The sequence below is a fragment of the Aquila chrysaetos genome, chromosome 5 (genome assembly GCF_900496995.4).
Source record: "Aquila chrysaetos chrysaetos chromosome 5, bAquChr1.4, whole genome shotgun sequence".
In the NCBI taxonomy this organism is placed as follows: Eukaryota; Metazoa; Chordata; class Aves; order Accipitriformes; family Accipitridae; genus Aquila; species Aquila chrysaetos.
The window spans coordinates 6,669,415-6,687,310 of NC_044008.1; the positions used below are offsets into that span (position 1 = coordinate 6,669,415).

Here is a 17,896-nt window from a genome sequence, read left to right on the forward strand (position 1 = left end):
TTCCTGTGGACCGCATCAGCACCCCTGCTTGGGACGCGCCCGAGGAGAAGGGGTGACGAGCTTGGCCTCGGGCTTTGCGTGGCGTCGGCGGCAGCGCAGGCGGCGGTCGGAGCCCCGCTCCGCTGCCAGCAAGGCACCACGCAACCTCGGGCGACCGGCGTTTGCCCGCCCTCGGTTGTAAAACGGTGGCATGGTGTGTTTCGAGACCTATGGGTGGAGGGCACGTATAGGAAAGGTAGGTCGTGCCGTTACTGGCTGCACAGCCGTATTCTGTAGAGCTCCATAAATATTGCCAAGTAGAGGTTGTTTCTTGCAGCCCGTACTCCAGCCTGGTTTTGATATCCCTGTGCGCAGTGCCTGCCAGGGGAAGCTGCTCGCCCTCAGAAAGAACCCTTGCCTGAGAGCTGTGTTGCTCTCTTTTACTATATGGTCTGAGCATCGGATGATGTTAATGTCTATCAATTATTTACTGCAGTTATTTTTCTTACTCTTGCCTATTTATTAATTGCAACCGTGCATTCGTAAATACTGTATTTTCATAAGCAAAGCTTTCTTCAAGCACAGAAGAAAATGTTTCCTGTTTTTCTGTGTGACAACCTGACATACTGAGAAATCACTTACCTTGAGATCCATAAGTGTATGGCTTTGTGATGTATAGCTACAATAACAGCTTTCTGATAAGACATGAAATCCTTCATTTCAGTAGATGACATGATTCTAGTGGGTGGCATCTAATTTGAAACAGGTTTATATCATCTATAATCTTTTGGAGGGCCTCAGAAAGCGCAGCTATTTTATTATTTTACAGCCTGCAGTTATACAAGCAAGATATAAAACGCATAGATTATTTTCTTTTTTGCTCACTGTAGAGTGAAAGGATAGTACCTATTTAGCCTTTGTCTCTGCCCCTTTAATTTTCTTATTCACTGCACAGTTCTTTGAGACTCATTCTTTTCTTTTCTTTTTTACACCTACTTTTAAATATTTTATGGGTAGAGAGCTTATAATATGTATTGTCACGGCAGTTGTCTCTAGAGGTCAGCAATGAGTTTAATAATGAGATGCGAACCAGTGACTCTGTAAAACCCATTTCAGGTTATAAATGGCATGTTTTATTGAATCTAGTGTTAAAGGTTGTTAACGTATCAGTTGGTGATGGTCAGGGTTAAACAAGCTTCAACACGAGCCCTCTCATGTTAGGAAACCATCAGTAACGTATTTTTCCACCTTCCTCTTCGCTGAAACCATGTTTGTGTATCACATCCATTTTACTGTGGGTAGTCTTGTGGGTTAAACTCTCCAGGCCTGATCTGAATCTTTTATTAGTTTTGCACCAATATAATTTTGTTAAGCACAACGACATCACTCCTGACTTCGCTTGCTGGTGCAAAGAGAATTTGGACCATGGGGTTTTAGCAGTAGACTTTGAAATCAAGTCAAAACTCAGTTGAAGCGTCTTATTAAATCTTGCTTCTTGCTTTGTGAACGTAAGAGATTACTGACTTAATGAACTTGGGGTAATTATGTGTAACAGAAGAGGATGATTTCTGATGTGGCAACTGTGTTTGTCAGGTAACACTGATCTTTATGTTGTGACCGCGGGGCTGCGAAAATAACTTCTTCACATGAATTTGGTCTAAAGTTGGCTTTTCTGGTTCAGGCAGGTTGAAAAGTGAAAGGTTTGTAACATTGTTAGAATAGCGCTTATTCAAAATATCTCCACTTAGGGGCACATAAATGCAGCTAGAAAGAGCGATAGATACTCTGTCTATGAAAGGTCTGGATTTGAGTTGGGTTTTTCTTCTATAACCTGCATATTCCCAAATTTACAATACTCGATTTTCTTTCCTCTATTTTCTCACCACTCCATTGCTCCTCAGAGACTTCAATACCTGCAACGGGCTCATGGAGCAAGTTACACCTTTTTTCTTCTTTCACTTTTTGCTTACTGAATGGACATGCTGCATCACATTCCCATGAATTTAAAGTCTCCTGCAGTGCCCAATGTTTTGTTGATACCAGGATAAACTAGATAAGCACTAGCTAAAGAAGATAGAGTACAATAGAAGTTCCCTTTTTGCTATAAATTAGATCGAATAAGAGTGGTGGCAGACAAGTGCTGGGCTATTAAAGTCCATTTGGGAAACAAATGATTCAAAGAGAACAGAATTGTTAAAACTGAAGCAAATTTATGCATCCTGGTGACTACATCCACCTTGTGGCTTCGCCTTTTCCTTAGGGCACAGTGGGGAGTTTTGCAATCACTGCAAGGAATGCATTGATTTGCAGGGCCAGGGAGCGATCTGGACTTTGAGTAAATCTCATGGAAACTTTCACAGCAATATTTTATATTTTCTAAAGAATGTAGCAACTGTGTCCCTGGAAATTAAGTGACTTCACCAAAAACAATGCAGATTTGGTTTTCTGTGCTGCTTTGAAAGCACATTTGATATGAGTGCATGGATCTTCTCTCCTGCTCAGCTGTTTTTGTTTCCCAAACTTTGCCATAATAGTCTTTTATAAAAAAGAAATGGAATTGCCTCTGACATTTTCAGGCAATACTCGGCTCTGCTGCACTGAAAAATGATACAAAAGCAGAAAGAGCATAGATTTTTTTACCTGCTCACGTGAAATGGTGAGGAATTGCTGAGGAGAGAAAAGGCAGTGGCCCTGCTGCTGCCGGAAGGTTTGTGCAGTCAAATCCCAGCAATCCTGCAGAGCCCTATGAAAGAAAATAAAAGTGGGGTTTTTTGCAAGCTTAAACATCTCCCACATTGAAACTCAATGTGAGGTCAGTTCTGAAGGCTTTTGAGAAGCTGTAGAAAAATTTCCCTGAGTCCATCATGGTGGACACGTGGCTGGCTATAACCAGTGTCCAGTGGAAAAGCCAGGCACTCTGATCAGAGGGAGCTCAGCTGCTGTGGTGTTGCTATTCCCGAAGCAACAGAAAACACCCTTCATAAAAATTTTGTTGGAGTTATCAACAATTCAGTGTGGGGGGAGCATCATTTAGTAATGAAAGCTGAGGACACACCGTACCGAGTGTGCCAAGGTAGGATGCCACGTGATGTTCAGCATAGCGTGCTGCACACAGGGATTGGTTTCTTTTGCAGTAAAAGACACAGGAATGGAGGAAGAGGCTGAAAAGGAAAAAGTATTTGGAGTTTTTATGGAAGCCAGAATTGTGTCATGTTGTGATGGAAGCTTTATGAATGAATGTATATTGTATTCTCAAAAAAAAAAAAAAAAAAAAAAAAAAGAGATACTAAACAGTTATAGGAAGCTATTATAGGAAGCATGAGTCCCTTCCTCTTCAGTCCTGAAAGAATCACCACGGTTTTTTAATTACAAGCAAAATTCATTTGTCAAACTCAACTCCTCTGAGTATGTTTGAAATGCTTGCTAGCTCTTAAATTACTTGAAAATTCCATCTCAGTTTTGGCAGTGGTTGTGCTCAAGGAAAAAAAAGTTGGTAAAACAGAAACCAAGCATGCCATAAACTAATGAGGGCTGTAACTTTAGAGGTCTTCTGAAACTAGATACAGCAAATTAAAGTTTTATGAGTCCTGTGGGCCCAATGATCTACTTTTTTTAATCTTCCTGGTTATAAAATGCTCTTTTACCATTTTATTTTTTCTTAAAAGCCTATAATACAGTGTTATTTTGAATTTATATCATTTCATCATGTTTAATATTAATCGTGTATCTTTTTAGCCCTTCATTAAAAACGTGATTCTTGATTTTTTATGACTATCCAACCTGCCTTACTCTTTTTCATTTTTGTTTTTAGATGCATCATCCTATTCAGATGAAACCTGCAGATAGTGAAAAGTCAAATGGTATGTGTTTAATTTATTTTTACTCAATTGTGACTCTCTTTAAACTAAAGCAAACACAACCTTGCGAGAGTTTTTGCTTTACTCCTGGTGTGGTGAAAACGATGAGGTAGTTTCCCTACACCTGAAATGTTGGGGAAGATGTTGACCTGCTCTGAACTCCCATTTATCCTCTGCTTTAAAGAAGGAAGGAAATGTTCTGAAAAATGGTCTTCCTTGTACCCACTGTATGTCACGGCCTACCTCACTACATACATCTTTCCCTTGTGTTCTCCTAGCAGCAAGGGGATGGGGGAGCACCTGAATTAATAAGATGGAGATGAAATTTTAATGGTGAAAATAAAAAAGGAAAGAAACAAAAAACAGTCCCGTGTTAACAAACCATGTAAGCAGCTGACGGGCCTTAAACATTTGCCTAAACTTCCTTTTTTCCTTTTTATAGAATGATGCTATTCTGAATCTGAGCCAAATTTAGGTTTTAATCATATGCTTGGTTCTGAACTGGGAAACCCACCTTGCAGCTTTCTGTATACTTATTCCTCTCAACGACTGTAAAATGAATGCTATAAAGACAGTAATATCTATTCAGAATACCAGGGTACTGCCTAAGTGGATGTATATGACATGCAAAATAGACAGCATGCTAAATCTATTAAACATGCCAGGTTTGTATATTCAAGGAAATAAGATAATCGGATGGTAACGCAACCTGGCTGTGTGTGATTCTTTAAAAATATATACATGTGTATATTTTGCCCCTTGATTTGTTCCTGTAATTTTCTAAAATATATGTTAAAGATATCATCTGCCTTCTTAGATTGCAAGAGCTTCATTTTCCCATAAGGCCCACATAATCAGAGCTGGTTCCTCCAACAGGCATCTTTGCACCTCATTAATTAGTAATCAGGGCAGAAGCCGTGCACTTAGAGATCTACATACCTGCAAATGTAAATTATGATTGGGCTCTAAATCTCTCCGCAAGGCTTTTTTAAGGCTTCTTTTTTGCTAATTGTAGTGCATCCCATTTTCAGGCTTCTCCAAGGATTATAAAGTTTGGAAGGAAATTAAAACTTCACATTATGCTAAGTTTCCTATTATGACAACTTTCAAAACAGAACTGGCCACAAGCACAGGAAATTGGAGCCGTGACCCATTTGTAAGGGAGTGGTGTTCTCTCTCTTGGGTTGAGTTTTAGCAGTGATTTTTTGCTGTCTTTGAATGCTCAGAAGAGAGGCCAAGGCACCTGCATGGGCAGAAGGACAGAACTTTTCAGGCCTCACTGCTGTAAAGGAGAACTTTGCAGTTGGAATCCAGACTCCGCTCCCTAGTATTTATTGTGCTTGCAGTGGGCACCATTTTCCCTTAGGTACGCCTGGACCCTCTGAACTAAGTATAGCCACTATGGGTGCTTCTTTCAAAGACAAATTTCACCTCAAGTTCCTTGGCAAATTAGAGAAGTAAGGGGCAATGAGCCAAAATTGACTCCCAATGAGTTAGTTGTTCATTGCCTAAAGTTTTTCATCCTAAAGGAGGTTGAACATATTGGCAAAGTGCTGTGGGAAATTGTGCAAATTCTGTATTGCTCTGCAAATAGCACCTGCGTGGAAAGCAGAGTAGGTTAGCTCCTTGCTGCTGCTGTTAGACCAGGGTTATCTGCACAATAGTCCTGTCTGCACTGTGGGAATACTCTCTTATTTTCTTGCACCTATCCCTAGCATGAAAATCACAAGGGACTGGCTTTTTTTGCTTTTTTTCCTTGCCTTTCTTTGTAGTTTGGGGAAAACACATTGACAGATCAGAGGTTGCAATTGTCAAATTAAACACTTTTTTAAATTTAGACTCCTGGAGGGTGTAGGTACTTCTGGTAGGCGTGTTCTGGGGGTGGTGAACTCTTCTTTTTTAATGACTGGGGAGACAGAAGGAAAACTAATACCATGATAATGGTAACAATGGTAGAACTCCTTGGAAAGATGGGGCGTAGGCGTGCAATCCATGGAGGAGGTGAGAGTTTGCAAGCAGCTTGCAGAGCCAAAAAGAGAAAGAACAGCAGCATGGGGGATACGGAGGCCTGTTTGGCACGTGTTTCCCATATGCTTCAGGCTATCCATCTGAGGAGGTATATAATCTGTGCCAACAGCAAATTGTAAACTGTACCTCTTCAACCAGATTGGTAAGTTCAAAGGGGAAAAAAAAAAAAGGCATGCCAACACATCTCGGTTTTCATGATCCGTGGTGTTTGAGCTTTTGAGGAATGCTTGAAACCCTTTGATTTCTGAATAGTGGGAGGATCCCACTACATTTTATAGGTGAAGTGGTGTTTCTCAAGTTTCAAAGAGGTTAAAGAAATTCTCTTGGTCAAAATTTCCAGATAGCTTGTGGAAAGGTATGTAGGAGAGGTTGAACGCTCATTACAATTCTGAGCTTGCCCATGTTTGCGAAGGCTTGAGAGACCTGTTCAAGTTCCGCAGGGAGGAACTTCATCTTACAGACATTTTCAAAGAACAGTATTTGCTGTGTGATAAGATGTCCCCTCCCCGTCTTGAGTCCCTTGCAAAAAGGTTTGAATGAGCGTCCAAGCCCAGGAGTACCAGGATGAAGTGGTCCTCGTTCTCCATCACTGTTCCCGTCTTTAGATATATGCATCACTTGAGAAACCTGTCCCTTAGCACAAAAGGCCAAGGTCACCTCATGGAAACCGGGAGATGGGTATGGAAGAGGCACCTAGTGCACATGTTTGACTAAGTGCCTGGGCGCTTCTGCAGGATTGGGACTTCATTAGCAACCTGAAGATCTGTTTTCTTCTGGGTAGGAACTGGGTGGCTGATAGATCTATGCAATCATCTCCATTCCTTCCCTGCGTACAATATCTCATGTGTCTGAGTCATCTCGCTGCTCATGCAAATGAAGAAAAGCTTAATTTCTTCCACCAAGCTTTTAGCAGCAAGTGTTGATGGGGAAAGACTTGCCTTTAGATCTAATTAATTTCTCTACCCGGGAGGATTCTGAAAAGGTTTTTATTGTTCAGAAATGAAACAACCCTAAAAGATTTTCAGATGATGAATTTTGTAGTGTGTCCTGGTCTGATCACCCATTAGGTCTAGTCTGACCACCTTTTTATTGCCAGGTGGTTATTTTAACCTATCTTACAAAGTTTTGGTTAAGGATTACCTGCCAGAAAAGGATGGTTTGAAGGCTCCACTATTGCTAGATTCCTCTCGACTGTTAATCACTCACAGTATTTGTCCATTTAAGGATATTTTCCCTTTTGTCAAACAAAGGGAGCCCCTATACCCTAATGCCAAAAAGCACATAAATACATGCTTGACTCTAAGTTGTCTGTGGTCATTAACATGCTACAATTTAGCAAATATTTTAATGTGTCTTGGATCAGGATTTGAATATGGTCAATACTTTCAGGCATATATCCTGTGGACAGTTTGCTCTTAAATGTATCAAAGCATCACCACTTCAGGGAAAATGACAACATTCTCTATTTAAAAAAAAAGGGGGAGCGGAGGTAGCTGAGTGATCTTATAATTTATTTTTATCTATTTTATTAGCTAAAACTTGAAAAAATAATTTTGAAATTCTAAGTGGCACAACTTTGCCGATTTGGAGGGAGTAATTAAATGCCATATGTTAGCACTAACACATAGAAAAGTTGATAATTAATGCAGGCAGCTCCAGATCCAGGTGTGACTTTGACAGATTGTATGCAAGGGTTTTTCACAGGCTTACAAATCGGGATAAAAGTCTGTTTTCCCCCTCTTCCCTTCTGGATGAAAAAAAAACCCAACAAAAAAACCCATTTATACATAATTAACTATTTCTTGATTTGCTCAAAAGAGAAGGCAACTTCTGGATGGAAAATGCACTCTTTAACTGACTGGACTCCTCAAAAATGTAAAATGAAGGGATATAATTTTGATTTTTCAGGACAGAATTTGGGGGGTTTAGAAGAGAAAAAAGGAAAGTTTGCTGAATCTTCAGGGAGATTTCCCATAATTATTACAGGGTTTAGTTCTTTTGTAGCATACAGAAAATAATCTCTACTCCTTTATTCTCCTGGGTTAGCACAAGCTATCTAACACAGCCTGCAAGAAATGCTCATTACTGAAGCAAATTGAGTAAAGCTAAAAAATTAGACTCTTCAGGATGTTATTCTGCAAGTTGGATGTAGTGCTGTTAGAAGGCAGGAGGCTAAATTTGAAAAAGCCCCCCTCCACAGCAGAGGCAGACTTCATCTCAGATAACCTTTGATAGCTAATGTGACGCTCTGGATTCAAACACGATACCTAGGCACCTGTGCTAGTAGTGATTGCAGAGCTAGAGTCGATGGAGTTATGAGAACAACTCATCTCTTTTTAAAATAGGTATCTGCACCTCATCACACAGGGTTCCTGCATTCGGGCAAAAGATTCCCACCCCAAATCCAGCAGGCTTAGCACTGGTTGTGTCGCACTAACTGCCTGGGCAGCATAGCTAACCTGCGTTTGTAATATGTTTGGATGGATTAGAGGTGAACCCCGTAATTAGTTAATCAAGATACTGTGCAGTTTCACACCTTCCTTCAAGTAACTAGAACTTCAGGCCTTGTTTACTGTGACCTTCTGGCTGCTTCTGCTCCATCAATGAGGGGTACCCATTCTACTAGCTGCTTACGGATGGTTGTATCTACTTCATGCCCCCAGAGTAGTGCAAAACAGCCAGAAAGTACAACTAGGTCTACGAGCAAGGTTCAAAAATAATAACATCAAAAGCTCACCAAAAAATTTTCATTAATTTTCTGGATTTTGAATTATTGAAGCCTACCCCTAGTGTGGAGGAGAGAATTATAAAGCAGCAGTGAAATTCTTGAGATACGTGCACACAGGTGGTGACCCTCATGCCCTGTTATCCTTCCCTCCAGCCTTCTCCTTTGCCTGCTCTCATTGCCCAAAGCACTTGCAGCTCCCAAGCTTTGTCCAGTCCCTCAGAGCTCTTTTGTTCCCCCTGTCCCTGCAGCTGGAGCTCAAGACATCTGTGTGTTACCGTGATGACCAAGTTTTGGGAGTTGGCTGGAAGGTAACAGCCATATCTACTGTCAGTAGCCGGGGAGAGACTCCTATGAAACAAACCATTCCACCTTGCTGGGAGAGGTGAGATCAGTCACTCTTTGGAGGAGCTGATCTCTTGGCATTGACAACAGCCAATTGATAACATTTTAGCTGAGACTAAAACTGGAGACCTAAACTGCAGATGACTAAAGTTCAGCAGGATTTCTTTAGACTGCCATCCTTTCTCCAACCAGCGACAGGTAGCGCCTTTCCCAATCTCGACGCTTTGTTGGGTTGCGTGCATTTAACGTTGGGCTCCTCATTTTACAGTCTATGGGAGCAACCCAACGTGCACAGGCAAATCAGCAGGCTTGGCCGATCAAAAGGGAAGTTTGCTAACCTCTAAATAGGTTTGACCCATGCTTCTTGCAGTCTGTTGTCTATTTGATTCTCAAACCATGCCTGCATTCATTTTAGAAGGAAAGGAGAGAAGTGGCTGAACAAAAATGCAGAAACAAATCCAGACAGCCAGTCTTACATAGCTGAAAAAGCATTCCTTTCTCTACGTGATAATGTACCGTTAAAAACTCTTTCAGCTTAATAATATCAGATGTTCTATCAGATGGAGCGAAAACATGTCATTTTGATCCTGACAATTGTCCCTTTAAATGTTTTTTATGCTGGGCCCTTAGCCAAAAAAAGAATAGCAATTTTCTTAAGCTTCAACACTGATCAGCAATGACTAATAGCACTGAATGCAGAGCACGTCATCATATCAATATGTTTTCTGTACTCCGAGCATTCTTCATGAAATCTGCATTTTTAAGATGTACAGTACACGGGAGCTGGATGTTTAATTTACTATAAAATCACCCTCAAGCTGAAAACCTGCAAATCATGTTAGTTAAATGGCATATTTATAGGTTTACTACTGAAACTGAAAGAGGCCGGTGGGGAGTTTGTCGTCTGCTACTCTTTGGAAAATTAAAACAAAGCCTTCCTGTTTGCATCTCATTTCTTTTGAATCTCCATGTGATTTTCTTTGGTTTGAGTCTTTGTCCTTGCACCTAAGAAGGACTCCAGAGACCTCCTTTGGAATGGCGTGGCAGGCATTTGTCCAACTCAGCCAGCAGCTATTTTTAAGACAGGGTTGGGATCCGGTCACCCTTAGGGTAGACCTGCACGCTCTATTTCAAGCCTAAAATCAACCCAAATTTAAACTGGCTGGTACTAGCTGACACACAGGCAGGAGTAAAGGGGTTCGTAACCCAGAGCAGAAGGCAGTGCTTGGACCCATGCTTGGCACCAAGGCTTACCCCAGCCTGCTCTCGGTTTGTGGTATGGAGAAATCCATACCTGGCTGCCCAGCTGGGTCCCTTGCCTCATACCCTTTCCTGCTGCCCTGTTGTCGAGGGCACAGGCTGGCCAGGGACCCTCCTCAAAGAGATTACTCAAGACAATATAGGAATTGTAAGCAGCCAAGTTACAGGCATCCTTTCACCGGCAAAAGTGACTACCTAGACTCTCCTTGTGGCTGTGAGCAAGGCAATTCAGTTTTACCATCCTTAAAATAATTATTAGCAGCATCAAGGCCAATTATAGATTACGAATCAAATGTAAAGTTTCATTGTAGGACATAAATATATATATACATAAATACACACACATATATATCTATATATAAAAATCCCAACTTGCAGGTCTTATTTGCAATCCCGCATATTCAGCCCCTGATCTCTATATAACTGGCTCATCCCGTGCATTCATCACTTGTTAATCCTTTCTGGAGGGTTAACCTGCATGTGGAACCTCAATATAAAGTGTGAATGAAAATGTTGAGTCTTGAGGAATCTCTGCTGAGGAAAACTTCTTCTCCTGGGTGTTAAATTCACGCCAATTTTCTTGCAAGCTTGTAGAGTGAGAAGCTGGGATTGTAGGGGCTGGTCTCTGCTTTAGATTCTGCAAAATGCATGGTCTTGGTGCTTGCTTGTATGAAAGCTACAAATACTTTTTAAAGTCAGCAATTCTAAGGAAGAAATTACTTCAAACCCCTCTCATGATCAATAAACATGAACCTCTTCTTTTTATTGTTGAAATTATTAAATGCACTTAGAGTGTTGAAGTATAACACAAATAAAATCCTATGAAAATACATGCAGTTTCTTCTTCCTCAGCTGCAGTTTATTCCATTTGGCAAACTCATCCTAGTACAGGAGAGAGAGTTGGGGAGCAAGGGAAGATTCTTTTTTTTTTTTTTTTTTTTTTTTTTGTAAGCCCAGAAATGAAAATACTTCGTTACAAAAATAATTTGCACAATAATAGAAATAAGTAAGTGCACTGCAGATTCTCTGGAGTAAAGCTTTCCTTCTCTCTTTGCTTCCCCGCAAACTCTGACAGTCTGCTCATTAACAGTGAATTGGATTTACATGCCATTTCAAGAGAAGAAGAAAGCACTGGTGTATATACTGTATAATAAGCACTTAGATTTTTAGTTTAATATAGATTGGAGGGTACGTTAACATTTTTAAGTCTTTCCAGGGTGAATTAAGTTTTGATGACCTTTTTCATTTTTGACAAGACTCCACAGCTTTAGACCTGTAAATTTGAGTTTGATTAACAGGACTGTGTGCGTCCTGCTGCAGCAGTCCAGCTTTTGCTGATTTTGGTGACTATGCAGGCAGGAAATATTCTACCAATAATTCAGGTAAAGCACCTTTTTCATGTTTTTTTGCAAACTCAGCATCATTACGAATCAAAGGGTTTGGCTCTGGGAAAGCATTATGCAGCCCCCTTGTTAAAGTGATGCCCTGGAATATGCCTTGTGTCCTCCCGAAGGGCAGAGGGCTGTGGCAGTCTGAAAAAAAAAAAAGCAGGAAAATTTAATGCATTCTTTTTCCAGAGCAGTCGTTACACGTCTGCCTTTCGAGTGCCACGCATTAAGTTGGCTGAAATTGAAAGCTCAGATAGGAGCCGCTCTCTCAAAACATTTCTCAGGAATATTTTTCATTAGCTCGTATCATTACGCGCACAATCCCTTCTTCACCCTCACCCCCATCATGATTTCTTTCATACATGAGGGAGGTGAGGGAATTTATCTGAATTAAAATCTATGCAAAGATATCTTTAAAAGTCTCTCTAACAGAGGACGCTTTTCTCTTAGAAGCCGTGATGGGGAGGCATATGCAGAATGACTAAGGCAGCCAATTAATATGTTATATAAACAGCAAGCACCACTAGAAAAAGGAGAGAGAGAAAGAAAAATGAGAGATTTGGGGTGGGGAAGGAAGGGGGGAAGGGAGGTTGTAAGTATAAAGTGTTTGCCTTAGGACTTGTCTTCAGTTACAGAGCCAGACTCACATGACTGGAGCTTGGTTTGATGTGGTAATGAAGCATTGATCACAGGAAAAAGATGAAATGGCCTTTGCTCATTCATTATTTTTATCTTCTAGCTGTGGAAGACAGAAAATTGTTCATAGGAATGGTTTCGAAGAAGTGTAATGAGAATGATATCAGGGTGATGTTTTCTCCGTTCGGCCAGATAGAAGAATGCCGAATCCTTCGGGGACCGGATGGGCTGAGCAGAGGTGAGTGTGCAGTCTGTAAAGTCTCTTTCCTTAAGTGCTAATTGGGAGCTATATGTCACAGCCAAGGTAGGCATAGCCGCTGTCTGCAGCTAGAGGTTACGCTGTAATACGTCCCACGTGATGAAGGTATCCACATGAACTTTTCACAGTGACTGAAATTATCACCTTTTATTTCCAGTGTCAGAAAGGTCTCGGTGCCAGCATATTAACTTGTGTTATCGCCCTGTTTGTCAGCTGGAAAGGTTCCTTTGCACCCTGAGAAAACACCCTCAGTTTTCTGCTCTCACAAAATCAAACATCCTTCCCTGACCCCATTTTTGCTTTGTAGCTTAAGGCCAAAAAAAAAAGGACTGTAAATGACTGCTTGAAGGCATACAGGGTTATGGGAACTGGCCCACGTTGTAGCACTATCTCCTCCATTCCAGTGTTTTCTGTAACTATATGCAAAACATAGGTCTGCTGTAACTGAGAAACAAAGAGGTTAGCTTGAACCGGAGAGCTTTGCCTGGACAAAAGTTTGTAAAAAGAGCTTGTAAATCTCGTGCCTCTATCACAACCCAAAAACCAGGACAGAGGTGTTAAGCAGCACCACTGAGAGTGGTCAAGCAGCTGACCTGAAATTTGGGAACGAAGTGCAGCACAGACTTCAATAGCCGGTGATCCCTTTTGAGTGCAAAAGTGCCTTTTGGGGAAAGGCCCTCTGAAAACATATTGGAAAGAAAAATAGGTGTGTATTGATGACCCAGGCTGCATATTAACTCCGTGGTATATGGTCCTGAGATTATTCTCAGAGCACGAACCTTCTCAAAAAGCCAGTGCCAGGTGGAAAAGAAAATAGCGATAGTCCTGTCTGTCAGTGCAGAAGGATGCTGTGGTACTAGCCATGGCCATTTAATGGCATGGGGAGTAAAGTAATTTTAAGTGTGGAGCTGTGAAAACATCGCTTCTGTTTCTATAGAAAAAAAATACATAGAAAGCACAGTTTATGCATTTTATTACATTTTCAAAAGGCACAGAAAAAATAATAGTACCCATTTTGCATATAGATATAGGTATAGATACAGATATTTTTCTTTACTTTTGGATCTACTTGTTTCCAGTAGGCTACAGGATCTGCAGTATTTTTGCAACAATTTGTGCATGGGGAGTTTTGTTTTGAGTGCAGCCCAGCTTCTTTAAAATGCCTACAAATTTCAGCAGGGGAAGTTGCAGGTATTCCTATATTTCATGGCGCTGCTTGAAAGCACTTACTAAGTTCTGAATAATAAGGACTTGTTGCAAAGACACTCTGACAATAAAGAGAGCCCCAAGAAAATTACACACTTATTTTTATGCATGCTTAGTCTGCGATCACAAAACTTTTGGGGCTGGGATGCAGCAGTCCCTTCAGGCAAGGAGAGCCTCAGGATCATGGCTTTTGCCTTGGGGAAGACTAGGGGAAAGGTCTGAGGTTGGTTCCTGCAGCTCAGTAATGAATGTTAACTGATGGAGGCGAGTGCTGTCATTATCCTTCTAGAGCCAACACTGAGGCAAAACAAGATATTTCTGATTTTCACTGGTTTCATTTTGTAAGTAGCACAGGGAAGGGGTGATGGAAGACACAAGTGGGAAAGGAGCTAAGTAACTGCTGAAATAACAAGATCTGGGCATCAGATGTTTTGAGCCCCCAAAAGTTTTACTTGAGTCCTCAGTATCACCCAACAAAGAAATGGATCTTTCCTGGGATCCATAGAAATCCCACTGTGTACTTGTTTTTATTCAACAGACGTTGGGCATAGTATGAACATAGAAAGGCTAATTAAGAAATCCAAGAGGGTGAGTGAGGTTGGTGGGGTAGTTCTGTTCTGCCGTAAATAGCAATCTCACGATAATCAGAAGCTGAGATTTTTAAGCCATGTCACCAGCGTATCAGGCAGGGCAGTGTCATCTGCCGGCCAGCAGAGCCATAGAGTTATTGTGCTGCTTTCTCCTGCTGGAGGCTGAAGATCTCAGTCCAGGTAGGTCACACACCAGTAGTGGTAGCAGAGCTGTATCCTCTCTGCCACTCAGGTTTATTTTGGTCACAATCACGACTGATATTCTATCACGCCCTCATGCATCATGCCTTGTTAAACTTGAATTGCTTTCTACACACCCATGTTGACACTTGAAAATGAGTTCAGCTGTGCCACCCAGGTTTTCAGGCAGATGTTTATCAGCTTCACAAAACCACCACTCCATGAGAGAAGGCAAAGTGTTGGGAAAATAGTTGGTATTGCAGTTGAAATGAAAGGTGCTAAGGGAGATTTGAAGTGGAGGGAGCTTGGCTGAAAAAGCACAGGGTGAAAAGCTGCTTCACTAAAGCAAGAGGGAGAATTTATACAGTTAAATTTTGTAACGAGTTCCAATACTTAATGTGTTTTAATTCATGTTACTGTTTCCAAGATGTTAATTCCCACAAACAGTGTTTGTTTTCCCGGCACCCGTCCGGATGTGCTTTCCTCCTAGACACAAAGGGGTGAATGAAAAATAGTCACTGTCTCAGCAAAGCATTGTCCTCACCATGCCAGAGCCTTTGGGAACTTGCAGCGCTCACAGCAGTGAGATGGAAATATGGTCCAATAAACTCTGTTTGGCATCTCTTTTCAATTGCATAACAAGTGCACATCATGGTATCTTGGACGAAAAGAGCTTGAAAAGTATATTCATAGGTGTTTATGCCAACTTTTGAGCTTTGTTAAAGGGTCCAGGCAAATAATCTTTATTACCAGCAGATAGTTGCAAGGAATAGCTCCAGATTACACTGCTCAGTAGAACAGTTTTGGTTTGTGCTGCTTTGTTTTTTCCGTAGTAAAGAGTAAAAAGGTTTCAGTTGACTTTTAGGCCATGCCTACACTACAACAGCAACCTTACCACTAGTATGGTAACAGTCTGCTGTCAACTCATAGGCGAGACGTAGGGTTGTAGTGTACCACATGGCTCCAGTAACAAGGAGAAATCCCGTCCTGTGGCATCAAGGGAGAATGTAACACTTGGTGATGAGTGTGATATAAGTGCTAAGATAACGAGAGAGAGGGAGATTGAACTGGTTGTTTCTATTGTAGTTTCTAGCCAAGAGTTGACAGAACTTTAATAAAGTCGCACCCATTGCTGTCACTACTGATAATGGACCATCAGCATTTCCACTCCAAATTCCTATTGTCAGCTGTTTGAAACTCATCTGTAAAATGAGACTAAAATAATGATACAAAGCTCCAGTGGTGGAGCAGTATATTTTAAAGAAACCGAGATTTTTTTCCTTGAGTCATTTTTTTCCCCACTGTTGTTCACTCCTGCATCTAAGAAATAATTGTTGTTTTTATCTGTAACTTGTTATATTCTGGCCAGCTACAAGAAATAGGCAGCAACCAAAAGGCATTGCCTTCCAAAGGCTCTGGGATAGTCCCTGTGAAATTAGTTGGCTGGCAGAGAGTAATTCCTAGCTGTAAAAAGTATTAAAAAATAAAAATACCCTGTTGGCTGTAGAGATAAAGAAACCAGGGATGCAACAGACATGGAGGCTGGCCTTTGCTTTAGCAGGGTTCATGGGACTATCTGAAGAAGCTTGCCACTGCCTGTACTATATTCATTATTCAAAGAGAAGGATTCAGCCTGCAGGGTTGTTTAATCCAGCACTTTTTCTGAAGAGCTAAGTATGCTTTACAAAAATTCATGATTGTGATATCATGTGCTAAGCTTCATTATCATGAAAAAGCAGAAGTGAACTGCCTCAGATGATTAAGATTTTAAATCACTTATTGTAAACGGCTTAAGGAAACTTTCAGACCTCCTGACTCCTAGCACTGTGTAATGTCTACACGACCACGGATGCTAACACAGACAGCCATGCAAAAATAGCCAGAAATACCCAAGACTGATTTGTAGCTGTGCCACTGATGTGCTGTATTGACCGTAGGTGAGTTGGTCTCTCATCATATCTCTGTTATCCCATTCCTTAAAATAAGGATAGCAATGCTCCTCTACCTTTGTAAAATGTTGTTTTTAGATCAGTGGATCAATATCTCTGTATCACTCCAGGAATTATTACCATCCATAATGATGATTAAAAAAATCCTCTTATCCTTATCACAGGAGCACCACACAGCAAATTATTCTGCTGTATTGCTAAGTGCAGATTTATATAACAGATACCAGAAAGAAGTCGACTGGGTTAATGGCATGCACTAAAAAATCCTGCTAATAACATGTACAGACAGTTGGATATAGCATGAAAATTGTGGGAAAGCTCAAAATGCATATTTCTACATGTTCTAGGCTCCTAATTGTATGATTTTTTAACAAAACATCACCAGGCACATGGGACAAGTGAACATTTCTGCAGACATTGATTACAAAGATTATTTTTTTTTTCTTTGCTTTAAAGCAGGTTAGAAATGGCATGGAGAGTTATATCATGGTCAGGCAATTTAATTTCATGAAAATCCATTCATAACTTTCAGATTCAGGGGTTTTCTTGATGAATTAGTGAAAGAAAATTAGTATTTGCATCATGATTAATTGCAGTGAAGGGTAGGTGAGGAGGTTTTATGCCTGTTTGGTTTTCCTTATGGATATTTACTGCTCCTTTCTGAGCTAAAGTAACGTGAAGTGCCAGCCATGGGAACAGCCTGGATTAGGGGCCACCTTCTGACTTGTGTGTAAGTGATGGGAAACAAGGACAGTGGAAGTGCTGTATTTTTAATTGCTCTTCAGAGGCACCTCCATGCCTTATTTCTTTTGCTGTAATGTGGTAACATTTTAATTTTTTCCAACCATTATGGCACATTTAATTTTCTTTTTCTCCTGCTGAAACTCTTTTGAAGCTGGGAAGGAACAAACACATTCAAGTGACCAGTGTCTCTGCTGGCCTTTGGCCAGTAACTACATCTCAGATTTCCATTACTGCAGCTTTGCAGCAATCCCTCCCCAGAGGGAAGTCTGAAATGAAATAGTAATTACAAGGGTTTTTATTCCAACAGAGGGTCATCGAGGCACTGTTAGAGAGTGTGGTCTTTGGTACCCATCTGATTCTGGTTTTGTGTACATTTCAGTTACTGAAGTCTGTACTTTGCAGGGTGGTTAATTGACTGTCCACTTAGAAATGCTTCGAGGGAACGGTGAACTTCAGGAAATTTAAAATCTAGACTCTGTCATCTGGTCAATAGTCAAGAGAAGTCAGTAAAGCCAAAGAGATGAGGCATGTTTACAGGACATGCCTCTTGTTACCTTTACGTGTCTGATATGCATAAACTAAAGAGCTTCACTGTGACTTTTTCAAAATGTGTTACTTTGGGCTGAGTTGTTGCACGTGGTCTCAGACCTATTGTTGTGTGTCTTAAGCAATATCTAATGACCAAATGTCTGTACCATAAGCAATTTGGTGTCTTAATTTGTAGCTGAAATGTATTTTAACCACTAAGAC

At 40.9% G+C, this 17,896-nt stretch overlaps 1 protein-coding gene across 13 annotated transcripts in view; it reads left to right on the forward strand.

Annotated features, from left to right (window-relative positions):
- Positions 1-17,896, forward strand: part of CELF2 (CUGBP Elav-like family member 2) — a 379,996-nt gene that overhangs the window by 293,710 nt on the left and 68,390 nt on the right. For all 13 annotated transcript variants that reach the window (XM_030016268.2, XM_030016264.2, XM_030016265.2 and 10 more), the window contains 2 exons: positions 3,791-3,839; positions 12,322-12,456. In XM_030016268.2, coding sequence (XP_029872128.1) covers positions 3,791-3,839; positions 12,322-12,456 — 184 coding nt within the window. The remainder of the gene's footprint in view (positions 1-3,790; positions 3,840-12,321; positions 12,457-17,896) is intronic.